Source organism: Cyprinus carpio, chromosome B19, assembly GCF_018340385.1.
Source record: "Cyprinus carpio isolate SPL01 chromosome B19, ASM1834038v1, whole genome shotgun sequence".
NCBI classification, from domain to species: domain Eukaryota; kingdom Metazoa; phylum Chordata; class Actinopteri; order Cypriniformes; family Cyprinidae; genus Cyprinus; species Cyprinus carpio.
This window is the reverse complement of record NC_056615.1, coordinates 29778672-29803671: the sequence shown is the minus strand read 5'-3', so window position 1 is coordinate 29803671 and position 25000 is coordinate 29778672. Positions and strand designations below refer to the sequence as shown.

The following is a 25000-nucleotide window of genomic DNA, read 5'->3' as shown; positions in this document are numbered from 1 at the left end:
GAATATCTTACCAGAACACAGTTTTTTTGCACATGGTAGCATATTTACTGTAGTAAACCTGATTCTGAAGCTTCTCACACACACATTTACTAAGAACAGCTGTAGTCTTTAATTTGTGTCGCCTACCTATGGCGAAAATATATATTTTCAAATGTATAATGTATCGTCTTAATGTATATGTATGTAAATATTTTTTTAAAATATCTAAAAGAGGAATTTTATATATATATATATATATATATATATATATATATATATATTATATATATATATATATCTATATATATCATATATATATAAAATAAAGTATCGGTACATACCTTGGTTTTGACATGGGTTCGGGAAAGTAAACGTAAAATTGCTATTTCTTTTTATTAAACTGTGATTTATTGAAAAAAAAAGCTCTTTCTTTATATAAATTCAGTCATAATTAAAAATCTACCTCAGCTTCTGCTCTAAACTATAGGGAGCTCTTTTACATTACTGTAAGCTGTACTGTACTGTAAGAGCCCAGATTTAAATTAAGTTGCTATTTAAATAAATAAAGATTAATTACCTCTAACACTAACTTATTTTTCTATTCTATCTGTGTTCTTTTTATTTATTATATAATGTAATAAAAGCCCTTGGTACGTGTGCTGTGTTAAGCTAGCTGAGACTTGTTATAGCACTTGTGTATCATTGCTCTTTTGTTGATTTTGATTGCTTCTATTGTCCTCACTGGATAAAAGCATCTGCTAAATGACTAAATGTAATGTAAATTACTATTTATTTTTAAATCAACATTCAACTTAGAAATTGTATGCAAGCATGTAAATCGCAAATAATGCAGTTTTTAAATTAACTTCTAAATTATAACATTTTGTTGTTGAAATATATTCGCTTACACAGTGGCTGTCATAATGTGTTGTTTCTTGGTCAGTGATGTGTTTGTGTGTGTGTGTGTGTGTTGGTCAGGGGTTCTGCCATCGCTAAGATCATCGGGCACAATGTGAAAGCGTCGAACCGCTTCGATCCGATGGTGAAGATGTGGGTCTATGAGGAGATGATTGACGGACGCAAACTCACCGAGATCATCAACACCGAACACGAGAACGTCAAATATCTGACACAAAACAAACAAAAAAAAAATGTGGTGTGTGTTTCTCTTAATAGTACAGTGATGGAAACGCGGTATTTTGATGGTACTCCAAGGTAATTCGAAGATGTTTGACCTGTATGACCCCAGCAAACAGAGAGTGTTCTCAGAACGTTCTGGAAAGGTTCTCTCAAAGTTATGAACAAACTTTTTTTTTTGACAGAACATTTAAGAATGTTCTCAAAGCATTACACAAAAACATTATTTATACGTTGTTCATGTAACTTTTTTCTGAAAGCATTTAATTTGAAAACTCATCTAACGTTCAATAAATGTTTTCCAGAAATTTCAGAGAACATTTAAAAGTTCCCATAATGTTTGCAAAATTATAAAATGGAATGCTCTGTTGCCGTTCGCATATCTCAGCAAAAAATATTTTTTAAAACATTAAAAAACTGGACATTTTGAACTTTGAGAGAAGATTCAGAAATATTGTTTTCACGAGAATGTAATGGGAACGTCAGCAAAACATTCTTAAAACATATTACAACTTTTGGCTAACATTCTGGAAAGGTTCTCTAAAAAGTTACGAACAAACGTTCTTCCAGTTACATTAATAAAATGTCTAATGATGTTCTCGAAACACTGCAAAAACATTATTTATACATCAGTCATGGAATGTTTTTTTTTTGTTCTTAAACAAGTGAACATGCATCTAATATTTTTTGAATGTTACTTTTTTTTAGAGTGTTCAGAGAGCATTCAAAAGTAACATTGTCACAATGTTAGCAAAATGATAAAATGGAATGTTCGCTTAACCAAGACGAAACATTTTTAGAACATTTAAAAAACGTTCAGAGCATTTTCATACATTAATTTAGATATTTCAGCTGGAACGTGCTTGATTTGTGATCTAGTTCAGAAGGTAATAGCGTGCGTGGTATCTTTGAGAAAGTGTTAGATGTGAGCTGGTTATCAGTAGGTTTACACACAGATTAAAGTGCTGAACTTTGCACAGATCACCTTTACACGCATCTACATGTTACTGCCGCAGAATTACACAACATCATGAGACAGATTAATAATGATTCATATGTAAGTGAAACAAACACTGAATAAGTGAGGCAGAGGTCATGATGGGAGAAGATAAATGAGCAAACGTGAACGCAAACAGGCTATAATTAACCAGGTCAAAGCTGAAGGAATAATGAAAGTGGTGCAGCAATCATTCAGCTTGATCTACCCGCTGGAACAGAATGGGTCATACTAAGTTGTTGCTGGTCCAAGATGATCAGGATTGTTAATTTTATTAAAAAATAATTAAAACTTAATCAAAAAAGAAGAAGATTCAAGTAAAAATGAAAACACCCCCCACCCCCAGTAACCAATATAACAGATAAATTATGAGATAAAAAGGTGAAATAATGAAAAAAAATATATATTATAATTATTATAAAGTCATATTTATGGTATTAAAAGTCATAATTATGAGATTAAAAATTAATAGTCGAATATTAAAAAAGTCATAATTATAACAGTCAAATTTCTGAGAAAATTAAAAATTGTGATTAAAAAAAAGTTGATTATAACATTTAGATAAAAATTTATAATTATGAGATGAGGTCAAAATTATGAGATAAAAATGTTTAATTAGGTGATAAAAAGTTGATTATAACATTTAGACAAAATGTCATAATTATGACAAAATTACAAGATTAAAAAGTCAAAATATGATAAAAAGTAGTTAATAACAATTGAAATGAATACTTTAAATTTTTAGGCGCCTTTCAAGACAATTAAGATCATGGTACATCATAAAAGGAAAGCAATAAAATACAAAAGCAATACAAAGTACAAAGCTACAAAACAGACAAAAATACAAATCAATCAATCATATCACTAAAAGCTACTCTAAACAAATGAGTTTTAATCTGATCTTTAAAAAGGGAAATGGGATTCAGCTGGCGGATATGCAGTGGCAAAGAGATCCATAATTTTGGCACTGCAAGCCCTACCACCAAAGGAACTCCATTTAAAATTTGGCACTCTCAGTAAGTCTGCAGAGAATGATCTCAAAGAACGTGTAGGAGTGTACAATTGAAGAAGATTTGAGCGATAAAAAGGTGCCAGATTATGAAGTGCTTTATAAGTAAGCAGCAAAGTTATATATTGTATCCAATAGCAGACAGGAAGCCAGTGTAGCTGGAAAATTGTGAGCTAAAAAAAAAAAAGAAATTATGCCAAAAAGGTGAAATTATGAGATTAGTCATACTAATGGTAGCGAAAGTCATACTTATGGTAGTCATAATTATGAGATAAAAAAATAATAATTATGAGATATAAAGTCATAATTGACAAAATTTTAAATTATGAGATAAAAAGTCAAAATTGTGATAAAAATTGATTATAACAGTTGAAATTATGAGATAAAAATTAAAAATGACAAAATTATGAGATTAAAAAGTCATATGGCATTAAAAGTCATAATTATGAGATAAATGTCATAATTGTGACAAATTTATATGACTAAAAAGTCGAAATAATATGATAAAAAGTAGATTGTAACATTTGAAATTATAAAATAAAAAACTAAATTATGCAAAGTAAAATTATAAGATTATAAAGTCATATTTATGGCATCGAAAGTCATAATTATGAGATAAAAATTTATAATTATCAGATATAAAGTCATAATTGACAAAATGTTGAAATTATGAGATAAAGAGTCAAATTATGTTATAAACAGTTGATGTTGAAATTATAAGATGAAAATACATAATAATGAGATAAAAATCATAATTATGACCAAAAATGTTGGAATTTTGAGACATTTTTGAGCCTTGTCATAATTGAATCAGAAACACTGGATGAAGTAGTATGAGGGACCTTCAAACATTGTTATGAAGGTTGAGAAGCACTGATTTAAAGCAGCTCATGTCCAGCTAGAGACCATGTAAAGCCTGTTACCCACTGTCTTTGAGCTGATTTCCATCAGTAAGAGCCGTAGAGCCCCTGCTGAGAGCGGGATCAAGGTTCAGATCTCTTCTGTTTCCTCAGGTGGCTGTTCCTGACGTCACAGAGGCCACAAGCGGAGCCGACTTCCTGATCTTTGTCATTCCTCATCAGTTTATTGGGAAAATCTGTGACCAGATGAAACCTCACGTAAAACCTGGAGCCATCGGCATCTCCCTCATTAAAGTGTGAATTTATTCTTTAATATAATTTATTCTTTTATTCTTTAATATATTATTCTATAATAATATATTCTTTAATAGTGAATTTCATGGTACTAGACAATAGTCATCTAGAAATGATGCATAATTTTCATTCTACATAAATAATGCAAATATTAGAACATCATTTAGAATATAAGCTGTATATTCCCTATTTTTTTTTTTAGCAAAGACTACTCGATCATGGCTGATTTGTAAATTTTACTTAAAAAAATGCTATTATTAAAAAATACATACTTTTATTTATTATTATTAAAAAAAAATGTAATTATTTAATTATTTAAAAATTTTTTTTGTAAATGTCCAAATAAAAACATGAATTTTCTGCACAGTGTTTACTATTTCACATAGTATTTTTTAGTCCATTCTCTTGGTGTGTGTGTGTGTGTGTGTTTAGGGTATCGATGAGGGTCCGGATGGACTGACCCTGATTTCTGACATCATCAGGTCCAAGCTGGAGATTGAGGTCAGTGTGCTGATGGGCGCCAACATTGCCACCGAGGTGGCCGAGGAGAAGTTCTGCGAGACCACCATCGGTGTGTGTGACACATCACTTCCTGTGAGAAACCTGCAGAGCACTTGACCGGTGTTTTATGACTGTTGTATGTGTGTGTTTCAGGAGCCACTAATGAATCCAATGGCAAGATCTTCAAAGAACTTCTGCAGACACCAAACTTCCGCATCACTGTGGTGAAAGGTAGCGACACGGTGGAGCTGTGTGGAGCGCGTGAAGGTAACTGAGATACACACGTGATGCTGTGGATCAGGGGGTTTCGTCTTATTCAGATTGCTAATGTTATGTCCTATGGACGCTTTGGTAAATTACAATTATGAGATAAGACATTATAATTTTGACATGCAATTTAAATTATGATATAAAAGTCAAAATTATGACAAAAGTCAAAACTGAAATGAAAACTCCAAATTATGATAATCAAAATTATGAGATAAAATATATAATAATTATGGCACAAAATCGAAATTATGAGATGAAATCATAATTATGACAAAAGTAAAAATTATGAGAATAATCTAAATTATGAGGAAAGATTCGAAATTATGAGACAAACAGTTAAAATTATGAGATGAGAATGCCTAAGTATGACAAAAGTCAAAACTATGAGATAAAAATGCATAATTATGATTACAATCAAATTTATGAGATATGGGATTAAATCGAAATTATGAGATAAAAAGTAATATTTATGGCATAAAATCAAAATTATGAGATGAACATTTACAATTATTAGATAAGAACTCCTGAGTATGATAAAAAACTCAAAACTATGATATGAAAACTCCTAATTATGACAATCAAAATTAGGAGATAAAATGTCACAATTATGGCATAAAATCACAATAATGATATAAAAAGTCATAATTATGACAAAAAGTCAAAATTACGAGATTAAAATTTAAAAATATAAGAAAACAAAACCATGTCAAAAGTCAAAACTATTAAATTTAAATTTTAAAATTTAAATTAAATTTAAATAAAAAATAAATTGAAATAAAAAGTCATAATTATGGCATAATAAAAATATCGAAATCATAAAAAATCTAAATTTTTGAGATGAAAAGTCATAATTATGTCAAAAAGTCAAAATTATGAGATAATCTAAATTATGAGAAAAAAAATCTAAATTATGAAATGAACAGTTAAAATTAAGAGATAAGAACTCCTAATTACGAGAAAAGTCAAAACTATTAGATAAAAATGCATAATTATGAAAGTCAAAATTATGAGATAAAAAGTCATAATTTATGGCATAAAAAAATCGAAATTAATGATAAAAATCAAAAATTAAAAAGTTATAATTATGACAAAAAGTCAAAATTATGAGATAATCTAAATTATGAGAAAAAAATCTAAACTATGAGATATGAACTCCTAATTATGACAAAAGTAAAAACTATGAGATAAAAATGCATAATTATGACAATCAAAATTATAAGATAAAAAAACAATTATGGCATAAAATCAAAATTATGAGATGAAGTCATAATTATGACAAAAAGTCAAAATGATGAGATAATCTAAATTATGAGAAATGGTCAAAATTATGACAAAAATATATGATATGAGAAAAAAGTTATAATTGTGACAAACAGTCAAAATAATGAGATGAGTCATAATTATGCAAAAAATAAAATTATGAGATAAAGTCAATTATGAGAAAAATTCACAATTATGACATGAAAAAGTCAAAATGATGAGATATAATTATGACATAATTATGACAAAGATATAAATTTTGAGATAAAAAGCCAAATTCAAAGTCAAGAAAAGAAATGATCACATTAGTCTAAATATCACAAAACAAAATAAGATAAAAAGACATAATTATAACAAAAACTCATAATTATGACAAAATTAAAATTATAATTATGAGATGAAAAGTTGTAATTATGAGATACAGTCATTGCTGATATACAAGCTCATTATGATTTTATGTCATAATTCTGACTTAGTATGTCATAATTTTGAAAACGTAGAAGAACAATGGAAAAATGAAAGATTGAGCAACAATGTTCTTCCCAAAAGACAAAATAAGTACAGTTTACACCAGTCGTGCCTTAAAAAACTTGCTCAAGGCAGGACTAAATAAAAACATGCAGTCTTCACGATCCCTCGTTTAACATTTTTATAAAAGATTGAGCATGTGAATGTCTGGCTGCAGCTGAGCGTCTGGTCTGGTGTGTGGTGTATATTGGGTGTGTATTAATGTGTGTGTGTGTGTTGGTATATGTTGTGTGTGTGTGTATTATGGTGTGGTGTGTGTTTGTTGTGTGTGTGTCAGAACATCGTGGCGGTGGGCGCAGGTTTCTGTGACGGTCTGGGATTCGGGGACAACACTAAAGCTGCAGTGATCCGGCTGGGGCTGATGGAGATGGTGGCCTTCTCCAAACTCTTCTGCAAGAGCGCCGTCATCTCCGCCACCTTCCTGGAGAGCTGCGGTGTGGCCGACCTCATCACCACCTGCTACGGAGGACGCAACCGTCGCGTGGCCGAGGCCTTCGCTCGCTCGCAGAAGGTCCGACTCAGACACCTGCATCCCAAATGGGTTTATTTTTACCAGTGACGCAGGTCACCACTGTGCAGTTTAATATGTGCATCATCTGTTATTAACCCTCATACTCAAGCTTTTTGATGGTCAATATGACCCAGAGCATTATGATTGCACATCTTCCTTTTTTTGTCCAGACATCTTTATCATTTAATTAGAATAAAATATAATCATTATTTATGCAGCTTTTTTGACAATGATTTACAAACGATTTTTAGCACCTCTTATCTACGAGATTTAAGCAATAATTGTATTATAAAATTAGCATAATTTTATAATAAATTATGCTATATATATATATATACACATACATATACTTTATTTTTTGTCCAGACATTTTATATAATTTAATTATATATATGTGTGTGTGTGTGTGTAGCTTTGATAAATTATATTTTTTGTTTTATTTACCCTTACAATTTTTTCCAAATAATTGTAATGTAAACAGCCCCTAGAGAAAATGACATGAAATGTAGTTTCTGTAGACTGTGGCCACTAGATGGAGCAAGCGAACCGGAAAATTCAGCATCAAAGCTAGTGAATTAATTAACTAATTAAGGAAATTGAATCCAGTTTTGTGTGATTTGAATGTGATATTAATTTCTGTTTTTCATTAGTCAAATAGTGGAGCTGGAAGCTGAGATGTTGAACGGTCAGAAGCTCCAGGGTCCCAGACGTCCGCAGAGGTTTTACAAGATCCTCCAGAAGAAGAACATGGTGGACAAGTGAGTCTGAGTGACATCATCACTGCATCGCCATGACATCATCATCATCATCAGTGTGTGTCTGACGTCTGTATGTGTATGTGTTGGCGTGTGTGCAGGTTTCCTCTGTTCGTCTCCGTCTATCAGATCTGTTTTGAGGGCCGCAGGGTGAAGGAGTTCATCAGCTGCCTTCAGAACCATCCAGAACACATGTGAGCGACCCGGTCCGACCCGATCCACACACTACTGAGCTTCATTCACACCTCACGTCTAACAAAAAATTAATCACAAGTCCAGTACGATGAGTAGTAATATTTGTGTAATTTCTGACTCAGGACTGTAACGCTGGTAAACGCACATGTGCAGCATTTTATATTTGCAGTTTTGACTACAATTGTATTAAAGAGAAGTATTAAATGTAATACTTTATAACACAAACAATAAAAGCCATGCTGCTTATTTTAATCATTTTAATCAGACTTTGAGCTTCATTTATTCTTACAGCAGTCAACACAAACACAAAATTAGACTTATTGTTCTTCATGAGCCACATAAGCCAGTTTGGATAAAAGCATCTGCTAAATGACTAAATGGAAATGTAATGTAAATGTAAAACAATCGAGCTCTAATTTAAATGTTTTAATTATTTAAAGACATACATTAAAAAAAAAGAATATTATAATAAAAATAATTATGAATAATATTATAAGAATGATAATACATATTATATTATATTTATAAAATTATGAATATTATAATTAAAATAAATACATTATAGAAATTTTAAATTTGATATAAAATATTATATTTATAAAAAATATGGGTATTATAATTATAATTATAACTATTTTCCTTCTTAAACTTTTTACAAAAATGGTAAATCTCTAATTTCAGTGTTTAAATTATAAAGACATTTTCATGAGTTATGAATAGTTTTACCAAGTAACCAAATAAGCACAGTTTCGTGCATAAAGATCTCTTCTTTTTTTTTTTTTTTTTTTTTTTTTGTTAGTTTTTTTGTACACTTTTTTTTTTTTTCTCCAGAAACCTTGTATCATTTAATTCTAATATTTTTAACATTAATAATAAATGGAGATAATGGAATGGAAATAAATGCAAAAAGCCATGCTGCTTAATCATTTTAATCAAACGTAAGACTTATTTTTCTTCATTAGCCACATAAAACACTGAATCTCTAATTTCAATGTTTCAATTAAAGACATAACATTTTTATGATTTAATAATTGCAATAGTTTTTATATCAAAAGTATTTTTTTCATTTTACATTTAAATATTTTAATTTATCTTTAATTTTTTTTATTTTATATGTTGATTTCCAATTTATTAAATGTAATGGATCTCTAATGTCGATGTTTAATTATATTCTTGATTGGAAAAATATTGATCACAGTATTGACATTTTTGTCGTATCAAATGCTCTTTTGAATGAGAGTGCTCCTCCCCCTAAAAGTATAAATATTAAAAACAGTATCAACTTTTTTTTCCAATAATATCAATTGAAAATGGTTATTGTAAAGCTGTGCTTTGCTTTTGTTATGGGTTTTGAGCTGTGATGGAAACTAAAGAAAATCAATGCATATTCAGGAAGGTTTTCCTGCTCCAGTGTCTCAGACAGGAAGATCAGATGCGGTCGGAGGAGATGGTGGGGTAAATGGCGAAGCTGGATATTCCACACATGTTTTTATTTCGTGCCATTCGGATAAAGCCATTTTCACCCCATGCGGTTCCCCAGCTGAGACAGAAAGAAATCATCAATCATCATTTCATATTTTCAACACTAGAGGTCATTAGAGCTTACACTGAAATACATCAACTCACAGCTATTGAAGCTGGCTGATTATTACATAAATTAATATAAAGCAGTATATTTATGAAAATATTATTATAAAAAATTACAAATTATATTTAGAAATTATAATATTAAATATCGTATTGCATATAAAATATGCATATTATAACTAAAATAATAATAATAATATAAAGTGTTGTTAAAAAATACTGTTAATAAAAGGATGAACCTAAAATTAAAACAATCATTAATAATATTATAAAATTATAATAAATCTAAAATATTTTTATGTATACAAATATAAATATAGTAATCAAATTAATCATTAATAAAAACCGCCCGAGGTTATTATATAGATATTATAAAATGTAAAATAAGTCATTTATATTTATACAAATATTAATATTATAGGCGATTAAATAGTTGTTGATCATATTGCAGGAATAAGTATAAAAGTGTTTTTTAGATTTCATGAAAAATATTAAATTACAATTAAAACAATAATTATTATGAGAATTACAATAAATATAAAATATTATATTATAGCAAAGATAAATACAATTGAAATAAGTGAAAACAAATATACATTATATTTCATAAAAATATTAATAATATAAAGTAATTATTACAAATATTATAAAAAGTCAAAACTGTCACATAGCATTTTTTATCAAGTGTAAATGAACCTGTTTTTCACCAGCCAGTAGTCTTGTCCATTTTCTGAGCCATATCCCACAACTAGGACTGCATGATTGATCAGTCCAGAGCTGCACTTCGGATCGCTGTAGATTCCTGAATACACACATTTATCATTTAGGATAAACGTACGTGCGTGTGTGTGTGGACTGAAAGCAGATAGACAGGTGTGTGTGATATATTTTATGTCTCACCGCCTCTGTATCTGTGGAAGGAAGCAAGTTTGGCGTTGACACCGACAGACACAGGTCCAATAGTAGCAACGGCGTACTGCAGGGCCACCTCATTGTGACGTGGAAGAATCCGGAAACCTGAGCAATATCCAGCTCTTCCCGTCACAGAGTATCGACACACACCCTGCTGCAAAATGCACCACAACATTACAACGATATCACAGCAACATCACAAAACATTACAACAACAACATCACAACAACGACACTACATCACAACTATGTTACCACGTCACTACAGCACCACAACAATGTCACTAGCCACAACAATGTCACAACAACGTCACTAAAAACATCCCTAAACCATCACAAACAACACCATTACAATGCCACAACAATGTCACAACATCACTACAATGCAACAGTGTCACACAAAAATGCCATTACAACATCTCACAACAACATCACTACTCTGTCACAACAACATTACAACGTCACAAAACGCCACTACACTATCACAACAACACCACAATGCCACAACATCATAACATCACAACACTGTCACAACAAGAACATCACAACAACAGTGTCACTACAACATCACAACATCACACACAATAACGCCACTACAATGTCACAACAAGAACATCACAACAACATTACAACAAGAACATCACAACAACGACACTACATCACAACAATGTCACCACGTCACTACAGCACCACAACAACGCCACAACAATGTCACAAAGTCACTAAAACATCCCTAAACCATCACAACAACACCATTACAATGCCACAACAATGTCACAACATCACTACAATGCAACAGTGTCACACAAAAATGCCATTACACCATCACATACAACAACATCACTACTCTGTCACAACAACGTTACAATGTCACAAAATGCCACTACACCATCACAACAACACCACAATGCCACAACATCATAACATCACAACACTGTCACAACAAGAAACATCACAACAACAGTGTCACTACAATGTCACAACACCACAACATCACACAACAATGCCACTACAATGTCACAACAAGAACATCACAACATTACAACAACATCACAACAACGACACTACATCACAACTATGTTACCACGTCACTACAGCACCACAACAACGCCACAACGTCACAACGTCACTAAAAAATCCCTAAACCATCACAACAACACCATTACAATGCCACAACAACGTCACAACATCACTACAATGCAACAGTGTCACACAAAAATGCCATTACAACATCACAACAACATCACTACTCTGTCACAACAACGTTACAATGTCACAAAATGCCACTACACCATCACAACAACACCACAATGCCACAACAACAGTCGTGGCTTAATGGTTAGAGAGTTTGACTCCTAACCCTAAGGTTGTGGGTTTCGAGTCTCAGGCTGGCAATACCTCGACTGAGGTGCCCTTGAGCAAGACACCGAACCCCCAACTGCTCCCCTGGCGCCACAGCATAAATGATACCCACTGCTCCGGGTGTGTGTCCACAGTGTGTGTGTGTGCACTTTGGATGGGTTAAATGAATTCTGAGTATGGGTCACCATACTTGGCTGTATGTCACTTCACTTATAATGTCACAAAAGTGCCTCTACAATACCACAACACTGCAACAATGTCACTACAATGCCACTACAACACAACAATATCACTGCAACCTAACAATGACACAGCGCCACCACTACAATGTCAAAGTCACTACAATGCTACAAAAATGCCACTACAATGTTACAAATACACCACTACAATGTCACAAAAATGCCACTACAACACAACAGTCACAACATTACAACTACACAACAACAACACAACAACAACAAAACAACAACAAAATCACAAAAAACACAGAACATCACAACAACAGTGTCAACAAAAACATCACAACAACAATGTCACAACACCACAACATCACACAACAATGTCACAACAATGCCACAACAACATCACAAATAGTGTCACTACGTCACAACACCACTACAATGTCACAACAATAACACTACAGTGTCACCACTGCAACGTCACTTCATCACAACGTCACTACATCACAATGCGACTACAATGTCATAACATAACTACAATTCAAAAAAAAAACAAAAAGTCACAAAAAACACCACTACAAACAAACAACTTCAACAAAAACTCAACATGTAACAACAACGCCACTACAATGTCACAAAAGTGCCTCTACAACGCCACAACACTGCAACAATGTTACTACAACGCCACAACAAAAAAAAAAACAAACAACATCACAACAACACAACAACCAAACAACAACACAAAATACAAAAACAACAACACAATCAAAAAAATGCCACTACAATGTCACAGTACTAACGTTCTGCAGTACCTTGTGTTCATACGGGTAGAAACACACACAATGTCACAACATTGCCACTACAAACATCAGAAAACAACATCACTTCATCGCAACAACGGCACTACAATATCACTACAATGTCACAACAACAATACTGTATTATGTAGATTTTTTAAGTGCATTACATAGTTTTTTTTAATTTATTTTAATGTTACATTTTTATGATATACATATTTTTTTGGTAAGTGTTTGTATTTTTAAAATGATATATATATATATATTATATATATATATATTTTTTTTTTTTGTTTTTTAATTATAGCTTTCCATCAGTTTTACCACCTCAGTTTGGGAATCCCTGATTTATATTGTAGTATGACCATGAACACTGATGTAGTGAAGCTGAAGGCTCTGAATCAAACTCCATTACGTTCTGCAGTACCTTGTGTTCATACGGGTAGAAGGTGTTGGAGTCAATGCCCTTGTTCTGGATGATGTAGAGAAAAGCTCGGCTCAGATATCCGCCTTTGCAGCCGCGGTTCCCCAGACTCACACTGCAGTCCAGCAGGTTCTGAGGACTCAATGGGACCAGAGAACCGGTTCTTCTCTTCATCTGAGCCTCCAGAGCACCAACGGCACTGAACGCCCAGCACGAGCCACACGGGCCCTGAAAACACACACATTATATTATATAAAATATTAGATTTATATATAAAAATAAGCATACCACAACTAAAATAATTATTAATAAAATAAAAAATTATAATACATGTACAATATTTGAATTATATATATAAAATAGGCATATAATAACTAAAATAATTATTAATAATAATAATATAAAACGATAAATATATTTATGCGAACAGACATGTTTATATTAAGAATAATAATAATTAATAATTTAATAAAAATGGGTTTTACAGCTGCAAAGAAGACAATAATACAAAACTAGTTTACTCCTCACATGTGTGCAAAAACATTTTGGATTCACAGCACGAATGAACAGGGCTAAAGCTAGTACCATTGATGCATGGCAATGTTTTTCTACCAAAATTTGGATTATACAAAGAAATGACTATAAAAAGGCTGTTTTTTTTTTTCTTCTTCTTCTTTCAGATTGTAAAAATATTGATATGTCTGTTGCTCCCCCTTCCCTGTTTTGTTTGTTTGAATTTTGGTTTTGTTGAATCGAAAAATAATAGGAAAAGTTGATCACAAATATGTATATATTTGTATCACAAACCACCACAACATCTTACAACTTACAAAATCAACTAAGAGCAATGATACAAGTGTTATAACAAGTCTCAGCTAGCTTAACACAGTACACATAGCAAGGGGCTTTTTATTACATTCAGGTATATATAAATAAAAAGAACACGGATAGAATAGAAAAATAAGTTAGTGTTAGAGGTCTTAAAATAAAAATAATAATTAAAAAACGATAAAAAAAAATAAAAAAATAAAAAATATAATATTTAAATGTTTGCAAATTTCAATAATAAAAAAAAAGCAAATAATAAAAATAAAAAAAATTATATTTCATAAAAATCTGAATATTAGAATTTAAATAACTATTAATAATATTAGAAATTATGTACAATATTACATTTCTGTGATCAAACTCTTAGTACAGCAGCACACACACACACCTGGTTCTGGACAGGACTGACCATCCCGTGCTCCGTCCAGTTGACTCGCGGTGGGGGGGGCTGGTGTGATGGAGGCGGGGATGTTACATTGACATCGGAAAAATCTTCCTCCAGTAAACCATTCAATTGATTAACCTCATCTGCAGTCTACACACACACACATACACACACACAACTCAATTCATCTGACCTTTGACCTGCACTTAAGACAGTCTATGAAAAAAATGTAATCAAGATACAGTAGGTGTACTTAAAATGTAAATGGTACAAGAAGTCAAACTGATCAAAATTAAGGGTGTATAATGCTGATTTGTTTATACTTCAAAATATTATTTAATTTATCAAAACGTATTTGATTTGTTCATGATGTTAGTAGTTTTTAATGAAAAGATTTCTCGATTTCATTATAATTGGGTTATATTTTGAAAAACATATCAAGGTGGCCCGACTCTGTTGGGTTAGGTTTAGGTTTGTTTTTTCTCCTCTCTACTCATATTTTAATATTCATTTGTCTGAATACTGAGTGTGTTTTAGGTCTGTGTTTTATTGTCTGTATTCTCCCTTCTTCAGTCACACTTTTCCACAGCTTTACACACCCAAGTTCATGAGACTTTCTCACATCTGAGGTGTGAATGACATGACATGACACATCTGCTAAAAAAAGTTTGCTCTTTTAATCTAATTAATTTTTTTAATACACTGGCAGGTATTTTTTCTCCTTTTATTCATTTCAGTTTGATTTCATTTTACATCTGACATAAATGTATTTTATTTATATATAATATTTATTCATTTTAAAATTGTTTTAATTGCTTGTGCTTTGAAAAATTAATTTTAAATAATTTAATTTGAAATGTATTTAATTGTAATAATTTTTTAGTTATTTATTTTATAATTTATTTTGAGTGTGTTTTATTTTAATTATTTGTAATTTTTTATGATTTAATTAATTTCAGTAAATGTTTTATTTTGTATTTTATTTCTTAAGCATTTATTTTAATTAAAATAAATGTTATTTAACTGTTGAAATGTTAATTATTTAAATTAAATTTTAGTTTTTTTTTTATTATTTTTTTTTTAATTAAATACATTTTTTGCTAGATTGTTTTTATTTTAATTTAAAAATGTTTATAATTAATATGAGTAGGTGTTTTTATTTTGTTGTTTAGTGTTTACAATTATTGGTAATTTGAACATTTTTCATGATTTAATTACCTTTTGGTAAGCATTTTTATGTAGATTGTTTTTATTTTTAAATTACTTATTTAAATTTTGTGCCAATGTGAGATTAGTCTATTTCAATCTTTATTTAAAATATTCTAATCAGCTAATATACCACAGATTTAAAAAGCACATATTTCATGAGTCTTACAACTGTTTCTATGGCAACTGGAGCTTCTAAGAGCAGTGACTGGCTCATTTAGTTAGAATGAGGGACTTCCTTTGGCCATATACGGTGTTTCCTGATGAAGCATCTTGTTACATCTCTAATTATACAGGCAGTCTTCTGAGGAATGACTGTGTGTGTTAAAGTACCATGTCGCTGAGCTGGTTCAGTCCCAGTGTGTATGAGTGCAGACCAACGGTCGTCTCCTCATTATGTTTCACAATATCCAGAAGATTCTGCTCCCAAACGCCTCTCCTGTGACGCTCCTCTCTCTAGAACACAACAAAACACGCTCACCGACTGATGCATATGCACAATAAACCACACAACACTGTCTCCGTCTGGCTTCATGCAACTCCTAACCAGTTACTAGTTGCTGGAAAGTGTTTCTGTGGAAGAACTAGACACTGGATTTAACATAGTTTTCCACAAGACACTACAGACAAAACCATTGTTTCTTACATTTAAGTGTTTATTTTATTGCACTTTATCTCACATATTTAAAAGTTTGTTTCTCAATTTCAGCAGCACTTACATGCTCCAAATTTTACAGTTTTATTTCTCTCTAATATTCTGAAGGTTTTTACTGAGGGGTTTGTTTATATTTATTTGCTTGATTTTATTATTGCACTTTATCTATTTGCATCTATATTTCAGTTACAGCATATATCTTTAAACATTTGTTTCTCCACTTCAGCAGCACTTACATACACCAAAACTTAGAGTTTTATTCCTCTGTATATTCTGAAGGTTTTTACTGAGGGGTTTGTTTATATTTATTTGCTTGATTTTATTATTGCACTTTATCTATTTGCGTCTATATTTCAGTTACAGCATATATCTTTAAACATTTGTTTCTCCACTTCAGCAGCACTTACATACACCAAAACTTAGAGTTTTATTCCTCTCTATAATCTGAAGGATTTTACTGAGGGGTTTGTTCAAATATCATTTACCTGGTTTTATAATTAGACTTTATCTATTTGCATCTATTTTTCAACTATTTGCACAAAATGTTTTTTTTTCTTCACTTCAGCAGCACTTTCAGACACCAAAACTTAGAGTTTTATTCCTCTCTATATTCTGAAGGTTTTTACTGAGGGGTTTGTTCATATATCATTCAAACTGATTTACACAAAAAAAATTTCCCCTAAAAACATAGCGGAAATGTGTTTGTTTCTGTCTTTTGTCAGTATTTTCTGATTTATGGAGTGATAAAAAGAGAAATCCAAAATCTCCTCAATATGACAACAAAACCAAACAAGAATTTTAAACAATCCTCAGATTTCTATTCTGTAAATGTAAGAAATTAGTGTGTATTTAAGTAGATAAATGCCTTTTTTTTTTGCATATTAAATAGTAACTTTTTAGAAAACCTGTAATACACAACATTTGTCTTAATGTCCTGTAATTAGTCACCTGGGTGTAGTACGGCATTAAATCTGAAACACTATAAACTAGATATCAACAGGCAGAATTACATTTTCTACTTTGTATTCACTAATATCTGAAATAATCATCATTTGTTGCTTTTGGACAGAGAGATTCTGAAGTCTGCACACATTTCCCCTCATTTTTTCTATTGTGTCAAATATTAACTCAAGTCAATTCAGTTTTTATTTCATAACTCAATTCATTCAATGCACAAAAAAAAAATACACTACATAAACATAAAGAAATAAAAATAAAAATAAAATAGTCATTAAGTCTGTGTTAGTGCACAACACACAACAGCTGGCTTTACATGACGGTTACAGTTCTCAGAACAGATTAGACCGGACCAATCACAGTCCTGCACGCTTGCGTTATATTTAATCATTTCACAGCACCACTTGAGCTGATTGTGTCTGCACTCCAGGAGCAATCCTCAGTGCTTATGGGTTTAAATGATCATGTTTTTAATGAGAAATATGAGGTGACACTTGAACGTTAGAGAACTGCTCAGCTGGAGCATCACAAACCCCATTCTGCTGATTTCAGTTCAGTGGGTCAAACGGCAAACAGACCGACCGACAGAGATAGATTAATCGTGTGTGTGTGTGTGTGTGTGTGTGTGTTTGTACTCACTGTGTTTCTGTAGGTCTTATTGTGTTGAGATTTCCAGGCCATCCACTGATCAGTCAGATGTCTGATCTCAGAACAGACCAGCGACACACACAGCAGAAGCAGAACAAACCTGATCATACCTACACAAACACACACACACGCATTTGTTTAAATATGATATTATTTCAGTTTTATTGATGCACTAATAAAGTTGTTACAATTTTGAATTTGAATCGTTTTTTTCTGTTTTCACTTTAATATATATTATATTATTTAAGTAAATTTTATTTTGCCTGTTTTTATTTTACATTTATTTTAATTTGACATTTTTCATTTTTTGTTTTATTTTTATTGTTTTTATTTCAAAAGTATTTATTTTAACTAGACATTTATATGATTTAATTATTTTAGCAAGAGTTTTTATGTAGATTGTTTGTTATATTTTGTAATTATTTTAATTTGACATTTTAAAGATTTAATTAATTTAGGGTTTTATGTAGATTGTTTTTTATTTTGAATTATTTTAATTTTACATATTTAAGATTTAATTTTTTTACATTTTTAAGATTGAATTTTTAATCTGTTTTATTTTGATTGTTTATATTTAAAAATGATTTTACTTATGAATTTTTATAATTGAATTGATTTGAGTACATTTGTATTTAGTACATTTTAAGTGTAAGTAATTAACAATTTTCACTCATATTATGAATACATTTCACAAATAATTACAAGAAACGTGGAGTAACACATTGAAATAAATGTGAAATTTTGAACAGAAACAGAAATAGTATTTTCATGTAAAATCTACTACAATAATTTTTGTTTTGTTCACATTTTGAAAATATTTTTTTTAATATACAGTGGTTCTGTGGTTCATTACAGTGCAGAAAGGAACTATAACAGATACACATATACATTTGATGCATTTGTAATGTGTTTTTTTTCCATCTGCAATATATTTCTACCACATTAGATGTTAAAAAGGCATTCAGAAAATGTATGTTATGAAAAAAAAAAAACTACTCTTCTAGTAAAGAATGTAAAAAAAATTATTTAAACAAATCTATACATAAAGCAAGCAATCACACAGATAGTTTGTAAATACAGTTTGATAAATCTAAAGCGTGAATGTGTTTTTAATGTTGGATCTTACCGGCGTCTGTGAAGATGATGATGAGCAGACGGACCACTTCTGTCGTTCTTCAGCACTGCCTTCGCTTTAGCAGCGTCTGAAAGAGGAAGTTTCTTCTCTCTGGTTTCCTGTGTGATTCTGTCTGTCATGTGAACACAATTACAGCTCATTATTGATGAGCTCGGCCAGCAGCTGCTCAAGTTATCTGACTGTGTCCACTCATTCTGATCAGTTGAAGAGTTCAGTATGGGTTGTTAAGTCCCTCATCACTAGTAGTTCTGCTGGTGGTCTGATCAAAGACTTAGTTGAGTTGTGTGTTATTTGTACTGAGCGTTTGACAGCCGCGGGAGTGTGTGATATGCTGATGCTGATGCCTGTCAAATGTGTAACTGACGCTGCACTACTCTATGTCGGGTGTTACTGTAAAACAAACACACAACATCACTGCAAACGACACACGCCGCACAGCATGACACACACGAGCACAGATGGAGAGGATCTGACTCAGCAACCTGACAGTATCAGCTCAGATTCACCTGCTTCACACTGTGGAGATATCATTATATGATCATCATTCAGTGCTATGATATCTGTATCCCTGCAGCACAGAAGCAGTCATCAGTAGCACAGGTATATTTGTAGCAATAGCCAACAATACATTGTATGGGTCAAAATTTATCCATTTTTCTTTTATGCCAAAAATCATTAGGATATTAAGTAAAATATATTAAATTTAGTAAATTTCCTACCGTAAATATATTTTCAATTTCTGATTTGTAATTAGTAAATTAGTAATTAGTAAAATTGCTACTTACCTGTTTACTCATGCTAGAATTCTCCTTCGCTCCTCCGGATCACCTGAAACACAAAATCACCCATCCAGCTCTCCTGCGTATCCTGAGTCCAGCACAGAGAGGGCCACAGATCCTCATCGTTGCTTCTCATTAACACAGGCTGTCTGTCAATAAAACTGCTGTTTTGCATACTTACCTCTGTGATTCTGGCCTGTTTGATGACAGAAGACCAGACCAACAAATATAAATGCTCCGTTGTTATCTACCTATATGTGGTTTACCCTTGGTCGGGTTGATTGATCTCATCCTTTATTTGAATGGTTCTACTTTTGAGGTAGAAGTTAAGAAGAATGAGAATCATCCTCATCCAGCCCCCTCTGAAACACACCTTGCCCCTCCAGCTCATCCCACACTGGGACCCTCCACATTCCTAACCAATGGCTCCGATCACCCATTACCTCCCATTTACCCCCGAACTCATAGATGGAAATCAAACAGCGCTGACCTGGTGGACAAGATAGTAGACCACTGACCCCTGACCAGAGTTGGGAGATGGCTCTAGCCCCTGACCAGAGTTGAGTCCACCCCAGAATGCTCTCCAGAGTTCAACAAGGCGTCCAACCCTCCTTCATCTCCTGAGTCTCCCTGGTCCCATCCAGCTCTCCTGCGTATCCTGAGTCCAGCACAGAGAGGGCCACAGATCCTGAGTCTAGCCCAAGGAAGGCTCCTGTTACCACGTCCAGCTCCGAGAGGACGGCTGTTCCCTTGTATAACACAGGGAGGACCTCAGACCCCGGGTCCAGCCCTGAAGAGGCTCCTGTCCCCACGTCACTCCCTGAAAAGGCTGCAGTTCCTATGTATGGCTCCAGGAGGGCCTCGGGCTCTGAGTCCAGTTCAGATAGGGCTCCAGTTCGCACATGACGCCCTGAGAGGGGGAGTAATGTCAGCACTGGCAGGGAGTCCCCGTCACCTCAGTCATCAGCCCCAGCGCACACCAGATCCCAGTCACCAGAGCACTGATTGTCCGCGCCTGCCTCAGCTGGAAACTTTTTCAGGCTTCTGATTGGCCAACATGACTTTACGGTTGAGATTATATTGCCACCTGTTGGCTTGGCATGCTCTTGAAGGTGCTTCATAACATGCTTTTGTGTTTTCATGTGGATGGAGATTTTTTTTTTTTTTAAAAACAGAAGGAAAACTCTGTTTATAAAAATATCTGTGTACGTGTGGACATGGCCTAAAAGACCTGAAACCTTTACATCTGCATATTACTCACCTTCTGACTGCTGTTTTGCATACTTACCTCTGTGTTTCTGGCCTGTTTGATGACAATATTACATAATATACTATATGTATTTTTTTTATATTTTATATATGATTATTTAAAAAATATATTTTTATACTTCTACATATATTGTTTGACAGTATTTATACATTATATATTTGACAGTATTGTTATATATACACACACATTTATACTTCTATATATATATATATATATATATATATATATATATACACACACACACACACACACACACACACACACACACACACACACACTCTCTCACACACACACACACACACACACACACACACACACACAGAGAGGGCACGAGACCTCGATTTCTCCATCATCTCATTTATTTATTTATTAATACAGCGTTAAATGTGCAGATTTGTGCACCATCTTCCTCCGCGGCTGAAGTAATGCGCGGTCTTGGCTCGCGTCCCCGCTCATGTTCAGTAAATAAATCCCGCCGCGCGCCCCCGCGGCGCTCGTGACCGCGCAGCCGATGCTGGTGAGCATGAACGCGGATATTTGTCTGCGCTTTGAAGTTCTCGGTTCTGACGGAGTTCTCTCGGGTGTGATGGGGTCTCCGGTGGACGCACCTGTGGAGCCTGGCAGCAGGTGAGGAGATATACACCGATAATCATTAATAAACACTGAGCTCAAGACAAACACAACACATGGGCTGCGTACAAAAGATTGTTTTTAGCAACAATATTTGACATTAAATGCTTCTTGCACATTTACCTCAAAATTTTGCTTTAATTTTAATGAATGAACGATGTACTAAATGTTGATTTTGAAGTATTAATTTGTTGAAAAAAAGTTTATTATTGGTGTGTTATGAAATTAATTGAATAATTTAATTTATTATTAAATATTTGAATGTACCTTATGATGGTGTTTGTTATACAGGGTTTACTTTTCTATATATAAATAGTCTCCAGACAGATTGAGAGAGATTTTTATTAATTACTGTGATGAGAAAATCAGGGGGTAAATAATCTCACAATGAAAAAAATCCCCCAGAAAGAGGCGTCCTTTAGTTTGTACACACACACACACACACACACACACACACACACACACACACACACACACACACACACAATGTTTGCTCGCACTATATGAGGTGCAAAAAAAACATATTTTAGGATTTCCAGTTTGTTACTTTAATTTCTGTTTTTAATATATGTAGCAGTTTTTATTTTTAATATAAAGATTTTTAACTCTATACAGTTTGTTACTTTCATTTCTGTTTTTAATATATGTAAATAGTGCACTTAAAGATCTAGTGTTTATGTATATATATGTGACCCTGGACCACAAAACCATATTTTTTGAATAAATAATCTCTCCATTGATGTGTGGTTTGTTAGGAGGACAATATTTGTCTGAGATACAACTATTTGAAAATCTGGAATCTGAGGGAGCAAAAAAATCTAAATACAGTGGAAAAACTCCTTTAAAGTTGTCCAAATGAAAGTAATAACAATGCATATTACTAATCAAAAATTAAGTTTTGATATATTTACGGTAGGAAATTTACAAAATATCTTCATGGAACATGATCTTTACTTAATATCCTAATGATTTTTGGAATAAAAGAAAAACGGATAATTTTGACTCATACAATGTATTGTTGTCTATTGCTACAAATATACCTGTGCAAATCATTAAAGCTCCTTCACAACTATAACACACACACACACACACACACACACACACACACACACACACATACACACACACTTTTTTTGACCTGGGCTGAGTGAGTGATGTGCGTGCTGTGGTTTGTTCATGTGAGTGTGAGAAACACCTCCAGAGCTCGAGGATCGAGTGACCTCTGACTGTAACCAGACACTCAGACGGATCCCATTCCTTCCCAGAAAACTCTGAGTCAAACTGGAACTGGACCAGAGCTGCTTTATAAAGAGCGACAAGAAAACCAGGAGCCATCACCATTGTGTCCTTCACAGAGACTGTGATCAGGGTTATTAGAGTACAGTAACTAAAACTTTAATTACAAATTAAATTCACCAAATTAAAACACGTCAAATTAAAATGAAAATATTAAAAATAACAACTAATTTAAAAATGAATAAAAACTATAATAGTGTCTCAATGATAATAAAATAACACTGACTATAATAAATGCAGGGCACAAAAATATTAAATTATTACATTTTATTAAATGATGCATTGAAAATAACTAATAAATACTTTGTTAGGTTTTTGAGAAATAAAATATGTAGATTTTACAGCTATTAAATAACATTACAGTTGATGTTTGAGAACTCTCTTAAGAAAATGCCATTTTATTTAATCTGTTGGTATAACAATACCAATACATAGAGGTAATATCTATATAAAAATAAATAAATAAAAATAATGTCAACTAACTTGTGCCGGTATTTGGTAATTGCGAATCGCGGTAATGAATATGCACGATATTGTTATCGTGGGCAATTCTAAATACCGTGAATAATTATATATTACAAATTTTTCCGAATTTGGAATGCATTTTAAAAGAATATTTTTCCCATTAACTGCTCAAAATGCACAACATGCGCTCTGATGTAAACAAGCACGCATGAGAAGCACATGAGGAACACGTGAGAGACGCACTGAATGAAAGCACATTCACTCTCTGACAGCAGATGGCGCTAAACTGCAGCCCTTACCCTGTAAACCCCATAAATAAAGCAGCTGCTACTTTCTAAACCATTTTAAAATAATTTTAAATAGCCATTAAGATTTGTGTATTTGCTATGGTGTTCATCACAGAGCCAAATATTTAGATTTAATAGGCTATTTATTTTTAAACTTTTTTTTTTTTTTTTTTAGCATCTGGATTACAAACATGCCCTAGATATTGTTTTGGAAAATTGTTTTGATTCTTTATTGTTCATTCACACTTTACATTAGGGCTTCTTTAGTTACACAAACTGCCAATGAAAAATTCTTCTGAACATTCATTAATCTTAGGTATTCCAATATGTAATAAACAACATTGTTAAAATTGAAAGTTGCAACTGTGTTATTTAATGAGCTAACATTAACTAAGACTTGTATTTTTTTAACAAAGATTAATAACTTCTATAGCAAATGTAGCTATTGCTCATTTGTTTAGTTGTGCATTTATTGAATGAGCTCTATGCGATGTCCAAACTGATTACACTATTTTTTTATGTATTGCACTATATTTTATATTAAAATCATTTTCTATTTTTAAACTGTCTTAAATTCTTTTTAAGTCAATTTTTAAATCATTTTCAAAGTTCTTAAATTGCTTGTTTTTTTTTTTGAGGTTATTTTTTCTTCATGATAATTTTACTTTCTTGCTTTATGTAAAGCACTTTGAATTACCATTGTGTACAAAATGTGCTATATAAATAAACTTGACTTGCCTTGAATGTTAATGCATTAACTAAGGTCAACTAATTAATAATTTTATTTTATCTTATTTCAGTTAGCATTTGTTAACTTAAAGTAAAAAAAATGTTTTTTTTTTATAGATTTAGTTTAATAGTAATTTAGTTTTGATATGCTTATTATATCACTTTTAGTACTCA

At 32.3% G+C, this 25000-nt stretch overlaps 3 protein-coding genes and 1 pseudogene across 4 annotated transcripts in view; 2 read left to right on the top strand and 2 right to left on the bottom strand.

The window, feature by feature from the left end:
- Positions 1 to 8557, top strand: part of LOC109058808 (glycerol-3-phosphate dehydrogenase [NAD(+)], cytoplasmic-like) — an 8937-nt gene extending 380 nt beyond the window's left edge. Inside the window, exons 2-9 of the mRNA XM_042745911.1 lie at positions 958 to 1135; positions 4136 to 4276; positions 4709 to 4847; positions 4931 to 5038; positions 6472 to 6476; positions 7113 to 7346; positions 7998 to 8104; positions 8203 to 8557. Coding sequence (XP_042601845.1) covers positions 958 to 1135; positions 4136 to 4276; positions 4709 to 4847; positions 4931 to 5038; positions 6472 to 6476; positions 7113 to 7346; positions 7998 to 8104; positions 8203 to 8299 — 1009 coding nt within the window. The 3' untranslated portion in view covers positions 8300 to 8557. The remainder of the gene's footprint in view (positions 1 to 957; positions 1136 to 4135; positions 4277 to 4708; positions 4848 to 4930; positions 5039 to 6471; positions 6477 to 7112; positions 7347 to 7997; positions 8105 to 8202) is intronic.
- LOC109058809 overlaps positions 1 to 25000 on the bottom strand; it is a 726037-nt pseudogene that overhangs the window by 607889 nt on the left and 93148 nt on the right.
- Positions 9368 to 20174, bottom strand: LOC109058844 (procathepsin L-like). 2 transcript variants are annotated; one of them, XM_042745889.1, is made up of 9 exons: positions 20156 to 20174; positions 19362 to 19482; positions 18227 to 18345; positions 16309 to 16431; positions 14773 to 14919; positions 13560 to 13784; positions 10784 to 10949; positions 10580 to 10685; positions 9369 to 9836 (listed from the first exon to the last, which is right to left on the bottom strand). In XM_042745889.1, exons 3-9 carry the CDS (start codon positions 18341 to 18343, stop codon positions 9725 to 9727), a joined length of 996 nt encoding a protein of 331 aa, XP_042601823.1. In that variant the 5' UTR covers positions 18344 to 18345; positions 19362 to 19482; positions 20156 to 20174; the 3' UTR covers positions 9369 to 9724. The 2 variants fall into 2 exon arrangements, with proteins under 2 accessions (XP_042601824.1, XP_042601823.1); XM_042745890.1 differs by lacking the exon at positions 20156 to 20174 and having other exon boundaries at positions 9368 to 9836; positions 19362 to 19405.
- Positions 21721 to 25000, top strand: part of LOC109058849 (leucine-rich repeat and immunoglobulin-like domain-containing nogo receptor-interacting protein 1) — an 11661-nt gene continuing 8381 nt past the window's right edge. The window contains exon 1 of the mRNA XM_042745885.1: positions 21721 to 22046. The gene's annotated coding sequence lies outside the window, so the exon portion shown is untranslated. The remainder of the gene's footprint in view (positions 22047 to 25000) is intronic.